At 47.1% G+C, this 15432-nt stretch overlaps 1 protein-coding gene across 6 annotated transcripts in view; it reads left to right on the forward strand.

The window, feature by feature from the left end:
• Nucleotides 1–15432, forward strand: part of SYT17 (synaptotagmin 17) — a 114335-nt gene that overhangs the window by 63213 nt on the left and 35690 nt on the right. The window contains exon 8 of one of the 6 annotated variants that reach the window (XM_033915171.1): nucleotides 10093–10332. The exons of the other annotated variants lie outside the window; for them this stretch is intronic. Coding sequence (XP_033771062.1) covers nucleotides 10093–10100 — 8 coding nt within the window. The 3' untranslated portion in view covers nucleotides 10101–10332. Of the gene's footprint in view, nucleotides 1–10092; nucleotides 10333–15432 lie in introns of those variants that run through there. 6 annotated transcript variants of the gene reach the window in all.

The raw sequence follows: 15432 nt of genomic DNA on the forward strand, positions 1-15432 counted from the left end.
TGTCAACCCTACTCAAATTTATCTTTTCTTTGCTTTCTTGAAGCAATGGCCATCTCAAACACAATTTCAATGAGGTTATAGTTCTGCTTGTTTAGGGTTACCAGATTTTATGTTGGTAAAATCCAGACCCCTGGACCCACCCCCCCAGGCCCGTCCAGGTCCACCAATCTCAGCCCCGTCCCTGCCTTCCCCCCTCCCCCCGCTGCCTGTTCGTTGGGCAGGAAGGCATGTGCAGATGCAACACGCGGATACCCCTCCCGACGTAATTTCTTTTCAAAACTCAGACAAAGTGCCGGGTTTTGAAAAGCCATCCAGACCCCTGGACAGGTCCTCAAAAGGAGAAGATGTCTAGGGAAATTCGGACGCTGAGTAACCCTATGCGTGCCTAACTTTAACCAGCAAATACAGCCTAGATAAGGTTCCTGTCTTTTGGGGACCCAGTGAGGTGGGTCGGGAGAACTGTTAATGTTGTTCAATGAACCTGGATTGTACAAGCAGATAATGGTAGCTACGGCAGGAGAATGTGTGAAAGCTGCAAATGATTTCTTGTGATCTTTTGGTCTGTTTTGAACAAGGACCTTGTCCCAGGACCAGCTTACACATCTAATGGTGTATTCAGGGCAGGAGCGATACTAGAGGTCTGCACGGAACGGGGATCGCGGGAGTCCCGCGGGAATCCCCCCCTAACCCATGGGACTCCCACGGGGACCCCCGTCTGGCCCACGGGACTCCCACGGGGACCCCCCTCTGGCCCATGGGACTCCCACGGGGATGGAAGGCTTTGGAAGCAGGGTTCGTCCATATAATATAATGGACACGTCAGCCTTAGTAAAAGAGGGGGTTTATAAGTTAATTACCTGAACAGAAAACAAAAAAAGGGTTCCACCAAAGAGATTCCACAAGGAAAACAGAAGCAAACACAAAAGAAACTGTGGAATTGATGATCCTGTCAGAAGTAATTGCTGCTTTTTATGGGGACGGGTGGGGATGGAGGTAATTCCTTGCGGGGACGGGTGGGGACGGAGAGGATCCTGACGGGGACTGGTGGGGACAGAGAGGATCCTGGCGGGGGCGGGTGGGGACGGAGAGGATCCTGGCGGGGACGGGTGGGGATGGAGAGGATTCTGGCGGGGATGGGTGGGGGTGGGTGGGATTTCTGTCCCCGCGCAACTCTCTAAGCGATACCCCAGTTATGGCAGCTATTTTAAGAGAAGAGCCAGAATGGGCAGGAGTAACTGGGTACAGCACTTGCTTCCAACTACGCTCCTAAACCACCAGGGATTGTAAAATAGGCCCAGGGCAACCTATAGATGGCAGGGGGGAAGGGCAGAGACAACCAAGACAAAGCCCAATACGTCAAATACCCTTTCAGCTGAAACTGAGCAGAAAATGGATTTGGGGGGTTTGTATGGGCACTGTGACCAAAACTGAACCCACAATTCGGTCATCTTCTAAAGCCAGAGTCCTAGGTTCTCAGCCCACTGCTTCTCTCCCAACCAAAGTAAAATATATCTAGGGAGATGAAGAGCATATGTGCACGATGGAAGAGCGGGACTTGGGTGAGATTGTATGTGATGATCTTAAGGTGACCAAACAGGTTGAAAAGGTGACGGCGAAAGCTAGAAGGATGCTAGGTTGCATAGGGAGAGGTATGGCCAGTAGGAAAAAGGAAGTATTGATGCCCATGTATAAGACTCTGGTGAGACCTCATTTAGAGTATTGTATACAATTCTGGAGGCCACACCTTCAAAAAGATATAAAAAGGTTGGAGTCGGTCCAGAGGAAGGCTACTAAAATGGTGTGTGGTCTTCATCATAAGGCATATGGGGACAGACTTAAAGATCTCAATCTGTACACTGGAGGAAAGGCGGGAGAAGGGAGATAGATATATACCTAAGTAATGTAAATGCACATGAGTAAAGTCTCTTTCATATGAAAAGAAACTCTGGAATGAGAGGGCATAGGAGGAAGTTAAGAGGTGATAGGTTCAGGAGTAACATAGAAACATAGAACATGACGGCAGAAAAGGGTCACAGCTCATCTAGTCTGCCCACACTAATGGCCCACCCCCTAGCTACCTCCATGAAGAGATCCCACATGCCAACCCCATCTTTTCTTAAAATCTGGCATGCTGCTTGCCTCAGTTACCTGTTGTGGAAGATTATTCCAGCAATCAACCACCCTTTCGGTGAAGAAATATTTTCTGGTGTCACCATGAAATTTCCCACCCCTGATTTTCAACGGATGCCCTCTTGTTGCCATGGGTCCTTTAAGGAAAAAGAGATCCTCTTCCACCTCGATATGGCCTGTGACATATTGGAACGTCTCGATCATGTCTCCCCTCTCTCTGCGTTCCTCGAATGAGTACAGCTGCAACTTACCCAGTCGTTCCTCATACGGGAGATTCTTGAGTCCTGAGACCATCCTGGTGGCCATTCGCTGAACCGACTCAACTCTCCGCACATCTTTTTGATAATGCGACCTCCAGAATTGTACACAGTATTCCAGATGGGGGTCTCATGATGAATCTGTACAACGGCATTATGACCTCGGGCTTACGGCTGACAAAACTTCTACGGATACAGCCCATGATTTGTCTAGCCCTGGATGAAGCTTTCTCCACTAGTAATCTAAGGAAATACTTTTTTACAGAAAGGGTGGTAGATGCGTGGAACAGTCTCCCAGAAGAGGTGGTGGAGACAGACTGTGTCTGAATTCAAGAGGGCCTGGGATAGGCACGTGAGATCTCTCAGAGAAAGAAAGAGATTGATTACTGCGGATGGGCAGGCTAGTTGGGCCATTTGGCCTTTATCTGCCGTCATGTTTCCATGTTATGTGTCTTGCTGTACTCTGGGATTGTCCCATGTGGAAACTGTTAACCTTGTTTGTGTGACTAGAGATTCTCCTGATAAGCCAGTGTATCGCAAACTGTGTGCTGCGGCACACAAGATTCCAGGTGTGCCAACAGACGCCGGGGAGAAGGAGAGATGCCAATGCCAGTTCGCTGCCTACAGGATGCGTCTCTCCTCTCCACACTTTTTCTTTTTCAGCACAACCCCACTGGCGTCTCAGGGCCCCGTCTCGAGGGCCTCTGTGCATGTGTGGATGTCGACGTGATGACATCACGCATGAGCATGACATCATCACGTCGAGGTCCATGCACTTCCGGATGCCCTCGAGCCATGGCCCCCCCGATGTAGTGTGCCGCCAGCTTGCAAAGTTTGCGAGACACCGCGATAAGACATTCTGATAGGATATTAAGCAACTGTAGTTTTGTCTGTGTGATGGGGTCACTAGGAGACTACTTTAGCCCCCCCTCCTTTATAAAGCTGCGCTGGTGTGTTTAGTGCCAGCTGCGGCGGTAAGAACCCCGACACTCATAGGAATGAGCTCTAAAAATGCTAGATTTGTAAAGGAGAGGTTAAGTCATATTTATTCCTTCAAGTTAAATAAGGTGAATGGATCTGGGCATCATTAGACTGGCGCATATTCACCAGCCAGAAAAAAGCCAGCCGTGAAGCCCCAGCATTTAGAAAGCTATTATTTTCTTCAGGAAAACAGAAGCGGATGACAGAGTCGATGCGGGAAAGCTTAAATTTATTCTGTTAGCTTGTTTGAAAACATTTCTCAGCTAAAGTGCAGCTGAACCACAATGTAATATTTGCTCTCCATGTTTAGAAATTTTGTTAGCCGAAGTATAATTAAGCTGCGCTTTACAACACATGCCATCTCTAATGTATTCTATGCATTCAAGTTTCATAATTAAATTGGTCAAAGAACCTTCAAGCAATCCTAACTGCATCAGCAAAATTCATCCTTTTACCTATAAAATCATGAAAGGCATAGAGAAGGTGGAGAGGGACAGATTTTTTAGACTAGCAGGGACAACTAAAACAAGAGGTCATTCAGAAAAACTGAGAGGAGACAGATTCATAACAAATGCAAGGAGGTTCTTCTTCACTCAGAGGGTGGTGGACACCTGGAACGCGCTTCCCGGAGAGGTGATAGGACAGAGTACAATTCTGGGGTTCAAAAAGGGACTGGATGACTTCCTGGAAGCGAAAGGGATAACAGGGTACAGATAGAGATTTACCTTACAGGACATTGAGTGAACAGGGTATGGGTATTTTAAGTTAGGTAGGGAACACTTTCAGGTCATGGACCTGGGGGGCCGCCGCGGGAGCGGACTGCCGGGCACGACCCGGCAGAGGCAACGCTTATGTTCTTATGTACTCTTTCATTTTTCTCCTATGAAATTAGAGAAGAAAAAATATGGATAAATACCTGTGGGTTTTATGGAAGCTTCTGTACTGCAGTATTTAACTTATAATGGGGGTTTATTTTCTTCAAAATGAACTGATGTGGGTTTTCAAATTCCTTTATTTTTTTTTTTTTTCCTTTTGGTTGAATATAGTACAGCCAAAGGCTCTGGACTTACAGTGCCAGGAACAAAAATTCTTATTTACCCACTTGTACAAATGTAGCACGCATGAGGGCATGCATGCCTCTTTTCTGTTAAAACTGCGACACCTCTCAGACTTTTTACGATTATTTTTAATGAGGGGGACTCTTGACAGTAGGGAAATCGAATGAGCTTGCTATAAGGTTTTTAACTTTCAATGCAATAAACAGGTGTGTTTTCTTTGCTGTAAAATGCCAGTGACCAGGATAATTTTTCCTGCATGAGCAGCATTACAAACTTGCTGCCCACATCGGTGTCGCCTCTCTCTGTCATCACTTCCGGGTCCCACACCTAGCAAGTGACATCGGAGGGATAGCTGACATGATGTGGGCAGCAAGTTTGTGCTGTTGCTTTTGCCTGGAAAATTAAAAAGGTACAGGGGAAGGGAAACGGGTGCGCACATGGAGGGGGTGGAAAGGAGCAGGGGGGGGGCAATGAAGAGGGCGGGGTGCCACTTACCCTTGCTATGCCACTGTCAGAAGGATTCCTTTATAGGTGTGAATGGTAACTTTTCCATCCTCTCCAACCCCCCCCCCCCCCCTTGTAAGAAAAAAAGAAAAAATGAAAATACAAGAAGTAAAACAATTTTGGACATAAAGAAAGGAAACCTGGGAAGAAGACCACATTGGGACACAGTAAGCTTGTAGCAAGCTAGCGGCTTTGTCAGGAACAGAGATCTTAATGAGAAATGTCCACCTGAAAACCTCAAAACACGGCTGTTGGGCTAAGAGTGTATTTGGAAAGAGAATCAGGACTCAGGGGCTGATTATGTGGCGTCTGCCACAGCAGGTGCCTGCTATGTGTCAATCACGGACAGGTGCCTACAGAATCACAGCTAACAAGGACCCTAGGGGCCAGAAATGTAGGCCAGGGTTTTGCAGGCCTATATTTCTGACACCTCGGTAGGGTTACAAGATTTTCCGTTTGGAAAATCCTTACCCCTAAACCAAGTTCCGCCCATCCCCGCCCCCAATCTTACCCTAGCCCCACCTCAGCCCCTCCTCCCCCCGCTGCCTGCTCTCATTGAGCCGGAGGGCCTTCGCGCATGCGTGAATGCGACACAATGATGTCACATGCGGATGCCCTCCTGCCCGACTGATTTGTTCCAAGCTTTTCCAAAACTCAGGCAAAGTCCTCAAAAGGAGGACATGTCTGAGGAAATCCGGACTTCTGGTAACACTACACCCAGGGCCCTTGTAGAATCATGGCCGGAAATCATCTACCTGTACATCCAGGCGTTTAATGGGCCAGACCGCCACTACACCTATCTGTATATCACATTCTCGACCAAAAATGCGTCCAAGTCCCGAACGCCCAGAATAAGACCTTTTAGACATGGGATGCCCAGTCCCTCCTTCTCGAATACCAAAGCTGCCCCTCCACCACCGAATGCCCATGGCAGGAGGAGTGCCAAATTCCTCCTGCCGCCACTTCACTGAGACATCCCCCCGGCAGGAGGGATGCCTATTCCCTCCTGCTGGAACCCCCCTCCCCCCACCACACACACACACAAAGATCATTGGCAGGAGTGATGCCCACTCCCTCCTTCCAGAAATCCCCCCACCTCCCCTGAGAGTGCACTACGCGGCAACGAAAGCAAAAATGCTTGTGATTGCCGGTGTGAATCTGTGGATTTCCCTTCCCGGGCACTTAAGATTATGTATTGACTGTGATACTTTCAAGAGATAATTAAAAATACAGTTATTTGTTGAAACCTATGTGTAATATGTGACCGGCAAAAATCTTATGCTGTATTGGGTATTCAGACGATTATGTGGAGAATGATTAGACAATGTCTATGTAGTGTTATGGTATCATTTTATGAATGTTTGTTATTGGAAACCGCTTAGATCCTAGGTGGTATATAAATTTTTATAAGAAATAAATTAATAGTTGCTCTAGGTGACGTGGACCCAGGCGCTGGTCCTGGAGATTGCCTAGTAGCACCTAATTTTTTAAAATGAGTTTTTAGTTGGTTTTTAATGGTGTGACCAATTATCACACAACATAAAACCAATTAAAACACTTAAATTAGGCACTGATATGTGCAATCTAGGTTCCTGCTGGCACTTAACTTCAGCATGCTCTTACTATTTTTTTTTTTTTTTTAATCTTTATTGATTTTCAAACTTTGACAGTGCAATATAATTAATTAAAACATAAACACTACACAGAACGCACTTTAAATACACAATTAATTCAGAAAACAATCATTTCTCCCCCCCTCCCCCTAACTAATACAAGAAGAAGTACATATATAATTTCAATAATATAAGAACATAAGAACATAAGCAGTGCCTCCGCCGGGTCAGACCATAGGTCCATCATGCCCAGCAGTCCGCTCCCGCGGCGGCCCAAACAGGTCACCTGTCTGAATCACCAGAAGGGGCCCCCTTGCCACCCTGGTTTCCCATTGAAGTCCTATCTTCCCATCGAAGTCCTAACCCTCCGGTTTTGCACATGCACGACCTGGTCGGGTTTCTATACTTATTTCCTGGATACTTCTCTCAGTATCCCACGATCCCTTTGTCCCTCAGGAATCCGTCCAATCCCTGTTTGAATCCCTGTACCGTCCTCTGCCCGACCACTTCCTCCGGCAGCGCATTCCAAGTGTCCACGACCCTCTGGGTGAAAAAAAACTTCCTTGCATTTGTTTTGAACCTATCTCCCTTCAGTTTCTCCGAGTGCCCCCTCATACCTGTTGTCCCCTTCAGTCTGAAGAATCTGTCCCTATCCACCCTCTCTATGCCCCTCATGATCTTGAAGGTCTCTATCATATCTCCCCTGAGCCTCCTTTTTTCCAGGGAGAAGAGCCCCAGCCTATCCAACCTCTCGGCGTATGGGCAGTGTTCCAGCCCTCTTACCAGTTTCGTCGCTCTCCTTTGGACTCTCTCAAGCACCGCCATGTCCTTCTTGAGGTATGGCGACCAATACTGAACGCAGTATTCCAGATGCGGACGCACCATCGCTCGATACAATGGCATGATGACTTCCCGCGTCCTGGTTGTGATGCCCCTCTTTATGATGCCCAGCATCCTGTTGGCTTTTTTTGAGGCTGCTGCGCACTGTGCAGATGGCTTCAGTGATGCATCCACCAGCACACCCAAGTCTCTCTCAAGTCTGCTGTCTCCCAACAATGCCCCCCCCATTTTGTAGTTGAACAACGGATTCTTTTTCCCTATATGCATGACCTTGCATTTTTCCACATTGAAGCGCATTTGCCATTTGTCTGCCCAGTCCTCCAGCTTCTCCAGGTCCCTTTGCAGGTCCTCACACTCCTCCCTGGACTTAACTCTGCCGCACAGTTTGGTATCATCTGCAAATTTTATGACCTCGCACTTTGCCTCTTTTTCCAGGTCATTGATAAATATGTTGAAGAGTAACGGCCCCAGCACCGATCCCTGTGGCACACCGCTTGTGACTCCCCGCCAGTCAGAATATTGGCCCTTTACTCCAACCCTCTGCAGTCTACCCGACAACCAGTGCTTGATCCATCTGTGCACATCTCCTCCCACCCCGTAGTTCCACAGCTTCCTAAGCAGCCTTTCATGTGGCACCTTGTCGAAAGCCTTTTGAAAATCGAGGTAAATGATGTCGATGGGTTCCCCATTGTCCACCCGACTGCTTATTCCCTCAAAGAAGTACAGAAGGTTCGTTAAGCACGACCTTCCCTTACAGAATCCGTGCTGGCTTGTTCTCAGTAGACCATTTCTTTCAGTGTGCTCCCAAATGCCGTCCTTGATCATAGCTTCCACCATCTTCCCTATAATTGAAGTCAGGCTCACCGGCCTGTAGTTCCCGGGGTCACCCCTCGATCCCTTTTTGAAGATAGGTGTGACATTCGCCAATTTCCAGTCCTTTGGTACCTCTCCAGTTTTCAAGGATAGGTTACAAACATGCTGGATTGTGCCCGCTATTTCCTGTCTTAGTTCCTTCAGAACCCTTGGGTGGATCCCGTCCGGACCCGGTGATTTGCCGCATTTTAACCTGTCTATCTGTTTGAGGACATCCTCCTTACTTACCTCTATATGCTCCAATTTTTCAGCCTGTTCCCCACTCATGAGCTCCTCTGAGTCCGGTATATTAGATGTGTCTTCTCTCGTGAAAACCGACGAGAAGAACGTGTTCAACCTCTCAGCTACCTCTTTATCCTCCTTAATCACTCCCTTCCTATCCCCATCGTCCAACGGCCCCACCTCCTCTCTCGCTGGTCGTTTCCCCTTTATGTAACTGAAGAATGCCTTGAAGTTTTTCGCCTCCCTGGCCAGCCCCTCTTCATATATCCCTTTTGCTTTTCTAACCTCTCGGTGGCATTCTTTTTGGCATTTCCTGTGCGCCTGGTGATTTTCCTCCGTTGGGTCCTTTTTCCATCTCCGGAAGGATACTTTTTTGTCATTTATTGCCCTCTTTACTTCTGCTGAGATCCAAATCGGGTCCTTTGACCGCTTGTTCTTGCAGCCTTTCCTGAAATTGGGGACGTACATTTTTTGTGCTTCCTGCAGGGTGTCCCTGAATAGGGTCCAGGCGCTTTCCACAGTCTCCATCCTAAAGATATTTCTGAGCTTCTTCCCCACCATTTTCCTCATAGCAACATAGTTCCCTTTCTTGAAGTTGAGCGCAGTTGTTGCGGTCCTCCTTACTATGGGTGTCCCCCTTTCTAATGTGAATCTGATCGCATTGTGGTCACTGTTGCCTAGTGGTCCTCCCACTTCTACCCCGTTTGCAGGCCCCCCTAATCCGTTCAGGATGAGGTCAAGAGTAGCACTCCCTCGCGTCGGTTCCCTGACCAGTTGCTCCATGAAGCAGTCCCTCACAGCTTCTACAAATCCTGTTTCCCTAGTGCAGTTGGAGTGACCCGTACTCCAGTCTATCCCCGGGTAGTTAAAGTCCCCCATCACTAGATAAGTAAGTATAGCAAACCAGAATACATTCCCCTCCCCCCACCCACCCACCCTAGATGTGTAAGGAAATCTAATAAAAGGAAAGATACATGACATTTATTGTGACTCAATAAATGCAATCAATGGACTCCACACCATTTTAAATGCGTTACTATATCCCAGACATTCCGCGTTCATTCTTTCATACTTGTAACTTGTTACTATTTTTAGATGTATTTTTGAATATCACGTTGTGTTTTTGTTTTTAATTCAATATATTCAGAACATGTTTTATTTCTATATGTGCATATATCGAGATATGTATACTATATATGCATATATATATATATGTTTTGTTTGCATACATTTTATAATTTCATATGTATTTTATTTCTGCCTTATATGTCTGTTTAGTATCCCCCGAGGAAGGTTATACGCCGAAACCAGGATCCTTGTTAGGACCATACTTTTGAATAAAGTTGATTGTGTGGCTGAATAGACACTTCCCTTGCCTTTCTATCATACTGTTGATATTTCAAGGCGAGGTGTTCTTCTTTTGCCTGTCTGTCTAACTTTCGGCAGCTCTTTGAGAATCCAGCCCTCAACTCTTACCCGGAGTGTGAAAACAGGACCATTTATGTAGCTTCCCTTTCATAACCTGTGCTGAAATGCTGCATTTCTTTTGAATACGCTCGTTAATTAGACAGGCTTCCCACTTCAATGTGTCATCTTTTTTCTTTTTTTTTGCAGTGAATTGAGAAAGCTTCGGAGAGAATATCTAATGAGCTTCTGAGAGCACAGTATTATGATTCTGTATGAAATCTTTTGATAACATTAAATCAGTCACATCTGTGATCCAAAAGAGAGAGTAATTCATAGATAGAAAAGAGTCATGTGAATTCAAGCTGAATTGTGTTGTATGATTTTGAATGGATTTTGTAAAATTTTTTACTTAGCTCATATATTTTCAGTGGTATCTCAAGATGAGTTACATTCAGTTCAGTAGGGCTTTTTGTTTTCTCAGGAAATGATTACCTAAACCAGGAGTCTCAAAGTCCCTCCTTGAGGGCCACAATCCAGTCAGGTTTTCAGGATTTCCCCAATGAATATGCATGAGATCTATGTGCATGCACTGCTTTCAATGCATATTCATTGGGGAAATCTTGAAAACCCGACTGGATTTGAGATCCCTGGCCTAAACTAAACAAGCCCAATTCTCGTTCATCATTGCTGATCATAATTGTTTCATCCACCCACATTTAATTCACCTGATTTAGAAATTGGTCAGGTTGAAATTTGCACTGGTCAGATATATAGCACTAAATCACAGGCATAGAAAGTAATAAATTCATTGAATTCGTGATCTTTTGGGGTTTGAAGGTCCATCCTGTGCAGCACTCCAGATCATAATGGACCGTATTCATTCCAATTGCTTGTCCTAGGGGGAATTCAATGAAATTACGTGGAAATACTTTAAAAATAAATAGGAGGACATATTTTTTTTTATCACTCAAAGAATAATTAATCTCTGGAACTCATTAGCAGAAGATGTCGTAACAGCAGTTAGTGTAGTTGGGTTTTAAAAAGGTTTGGACACGTTCCTGGAGGAAATGTTCATAGTCTGCTATTGAGACAGACATGGGGAAGCCACTGCTTGCCCTGGAATTGGTAGCATGGAATGTTGCTACTCTCTGGGATTCTGGAATCTTGCTACTCTTTCGGATTCCAGAATGTTGCTACTATTTGGGTTTCTGCCAAGTATTTGTGGTCTGGATTGGCCACTGTTGGAAACAGGATACTGGGCTAAATGAACCATTGGCTTGACCTAATATGCCAGGGGCGTCAAACTCAGTCACATTAAGAGTCTGAAATCCAAAACACAGGCTAAGTCAAGGGCCAGACCCTGCCCAATCTGTACCCCAGACCCTACCCCCATAATAGCACTAATTGTAACACCATTTTTTCCATTCATTTTTCATATATACACACACAATATAATCTTATTAACAACACATAATGGTTAACCACAAAATTAAACTACACAAAGCACACTGTATGCTTCTCAACATTCATTCCTACCAGAACACAGGTAACCCCTATGCAAATAAGGGACCAAAAACTAAAAATACAGTGGTACCTTGGTTTACGAGCATAATCCATTCCAGGATCATGCTCGTAATCCAAAACGCTCGTTTATCAAAGCAAAGTTCCCCATAGGCCTTAATGCAAACTCAGAAGATTCGTTACACAACCAAAGTTTGCAATGGTGGCCCAGGGGTGAGTACCTGCCTGCGGGTGCTGCAGCGCATCCAAAGTGGTGGCTTCCTTCCCTCGGGGTCCCCGTGCGGCTGCCCTCCCGCTTTGGCCGATGCCTCTGCAGTCTGTCACCGCCTCCCGGCTCCCGATCCAAGCCGGCTGCCATCCTGAACAAGCATGCCCGCGGCCTCACCTCTCCTGCGTGCTTGTACATGGTGAGCGTGTTGTCGGGGCAGCGGCTGACTGAGGAGAGGTGAGGCTGCACGCATGCTCGTTCAGGATGGCGGCCGGCTTGGATCGGGAGCCAGGAGGCGCTGACGGACGGCAGAGGCATCGGCCAAAGCAGGAGGGCAGCCGCACAGGGACCCAGAGGGAAGGAAGCCACCACTTTGAAAGCGCTGCAGCACCCGCAGGCAGGTACTCACCCCTGGGCCACCATTGCTGAGTGCTCGTTTTATCGGGGCAGTGCTCGGTTTACAAGACAAAAGTTTGCTGAGTGTTTTGCTCGTCTTGCAAAACACTCGCAAACTGGTGCAATCGTAAACTGAGGTACCACTGTACTAATATATACAAACGAAACCCTAAGATTCAAGACTCTGCATGCAGTACAACCCCAGAGAAAAAGAAACAAATGCATTTCTTCCTGAACAGTGCAAAATACAGACAGCAGATGTAAATTCTCAAAATTGACACAATTCAATCACTAAATTGAAAATAAAATCATTCCCCCTATCTTTGTTGTTTCCCTCCCTCCATGCTGAGCCTCAACCAGGTGTCTCCCTCCGGCGGGTGTCTTACCTTCTGGCCAGCCTCCGCCTGGCCGTTTAATGCAGCCCGCGGTGCGATGGGCCGTTTTCATTGCTGCCCCCGGTGTTATCTTCTGGCTGGCTCCCTCCTCCTCACTGCTGCAGTGTGCACAAAGCTGTGGGCAGTGGCTCTTCGTGCATCCTGCGTCTCATGCAGAAGCATTTCTTCTGACGTGATGTCAGAGAGAAGGCTTCCGGTTCAGACACAGGACGCGCGCAAGAGCTGCTTCCTGCAGCTTTGTGCACACTGTGGCAGTAAGGAGGAGGAAGCCGGCCAGAAGATAACACCGGGGGCGGCAATGAAAACTCTGCATTGTACCACGGGCCGCATAAAATGGCCAGGCAGGCTGGATTCGGCCTGTGGACCTTGAGTTTGACACCTGTGGTTTACGTGAATTTATTCAGGTACTGAAGCATTTTTCCCTGTCTGTCTCAGTGGGCTCACAATCTATCTAATGTACTGGGGCAATGGTAGGACTAAGTGACTTGCCCAGGTCACAAGGAGCAGCGTGGGTTTGAACCCACAACCTCAAGGTGCTGAGGCTGTAGATTTAACCACTACGCCACACTCTCCGTGGCCCATTCATGCCACTCCCCTGTCTGTGCTCCCTTTTGACTTGTGCGCTATGGGATTTAGGCTTCCCGTGTTATAGAGTATTGCGCAGATGTGCACGCAAATCCAAATTAATGCCAATTAACTTGGGGTTCCTTTTACAAATAGCCACAGTAGTGACTGCTGTTGTGGTAATCGCTGTGACGCCCTTAGAAATGTAATAGGTGTCGGAGCATTTGCTGCGTGGCAGCCGCTACTGTGGCTTTGTAAGAGGGAGATTGATTAATTGGTTAAGGTCAATTAATTCATATTTAGTGGTTCATACAGCAATTTAGTTGCACCTGCCTCTTAGATCTCCGCCAAAATTTCATCATCATATATAGAATCCAGGGGACACTGTCTTCTGCTCGTGGACTGGAGTTCATTCTGCTACTGATTTAGCTAAGCCAGTGCATTGCAAACTGTGTGCCGTGGCACACTAGCATGCCGCCCGAGATTCCAGGTGTGCCAATGAAACTCTGGGGAGGAGAGGTTCCGGTGCCGGCTGATTGCCTATAGGACATGTCTCTCGCGGCGAGAGGCACCTCCTGAAGGCAGTCAGCCAGTGCCGCGCTTCTTCCCTTCCAGTACCCCCATCTGGAGGGCCTTCGCGCAGGGGCAGACGTCGGCGCATGATGTCATCACGTTGACATCTGCACACTTACAGATGCCTTGAGCCGCGGCCAGCACGTTTAGCGTGCCACGGCTTTGCAAAGTTTGCGAGACGCTGAGCTCAATGAACAAATTCCCTTTATGCGTTTTCTGTTCCCTTAAAAAAAACCACGCTGTTTCTGAACTTGTGATGTATTTCATATTTTGACAGCCAGTTTTGTAGTTTCAATTGGATAATACATTTAAAAAGGCAGTGTCACGATGTCTCATTAACAATCTGCCTGTCTGCATTGAAGATGTGTGACTCGGTGTGCCACTGAGAGCTGGAGCAGCATGTCTGGCGCTGGCCTTCCGGTGGTTTCCTCCCTCTGGAAATCATCAAATTAAAAACAAAAAACAAAAAAATACTTGTCAGCAACAGCTAATTGCTGGGCTTTTCAAAAATGGCTGCGGCAACCAGATGCTGCTTTTGGCAACCACTCGTGTAAACCAGAATAATATTACAAACAAAAACATTAAAAAAAAAAAAAAAAAATAGAAGAAAATGAATGAATTAAACTTGTCAGACAGTGGCGTAGTGAGGGTAAGAGACGACCAGGGCAGTGGCGCTCCTCCTCCACCCTCATCTTCGCCTCCCGCTCCATCCCCTGCCTGCCCCACACTCCCCCTTCCCTTCCTTTCCCCCGTACCTCCAGTTGAAGTTGTTGCTTGCAGTGGTTGACAACGTGCTCCTCGCGACCCTATCAGCTCTCCTTCTGACATCACGTCCTATGCGTGGCACCCGGAAGTGACAGCATGAGAGCTGAATGGGTCACGAAGAGCACGCTGTTGACCGCCGTGAACAACCATTTCAACTAGAGGTATGGGGGAAGGGGGAAACGCATGTGGATGGAAGGAATAGGAAGGGGGGGGGTGGAGAGGGGAAGGGATGCCAGCGCTCTCACCAACATGGGGAGAGAAAGCGACATCAGAGGAAGATACGACGCTGATACAACAGCAGGAATGTTACAGAAGTGTGGGGGAAGGGAAGCGTCCGGGTAGGGAGGGGTAGACAGGAGGACAGGTGCCTACGCCCTCACGAAGACAGCGGCCAGGGCGGTCCGCCCCCTTCCTCCCCCTTACTATGCAACTTGTAGCAATGTTTAATCATGAAGAAGTGCCAGATTCAGCTCTGACCTTCTTGTCGGACAGACTGAATGGACTGTGTGGGTCTTTTTATCTGCTGACATCTATATATATAAAATCGGAGGTATGTATGTGTGTATGTATGTGTGTGTGTATGTGCCGCGATCACGCAAAAACGGCTTGACCGATTTGAACGAAACTTGGTATGCAGATCCCTCACTACCTGGGATGATATGTTCTGGGGGTCTCGCGGCCCACCTGCACACGTGGGCGGAGCTACAAACAGAAAATCAGATTTCACCCATTCATGTCAATGGAAAAAATGTAAAAAGCTGCCATTCTCACAGTAATTCAAAAACGGCTTGACCGATTTGAACAAGACTTGGTATGCAGATCTCTCACTACCTGGGGTGATATGTTCTGGGGGTCTCGCGCCCCACCTGCACACGTGGGCGTAGCTACAAACAGAAAATCAGATTTCACCCATTCATGTCAATGGAAAAAAATGTAAAAAGCTGCCATTCTCACAGTAATTCAAAAACGGCTTGACCGATTTGAACGAAACTTGGTATGCAGATCCCTCACTACCTGGGGTGATATGTTCTGGGGGTCTCGCGGCCCACCTGCACACGTGGGCGGAGCTACAAACAGAAAATCAGATTTCACCCATTCATGTCAATGGAAAAAATGTAAAAAGCT

The sequence above is a fragment of the Geotrypetes seraphini genome, chromosome 11 (genome assembly GCF_902459505.1).
Source record: "Geotrypetes seraphini chromosome 11, aGeoSer1.1, whole genome shotgun sequence".
Lineage (NCBI taxonomy): Eukaryota > Metazoa > Chordata > Amphibia > Gymnophiona > Dermophiidae > Geotrypetes > Geotrypetes seraphini.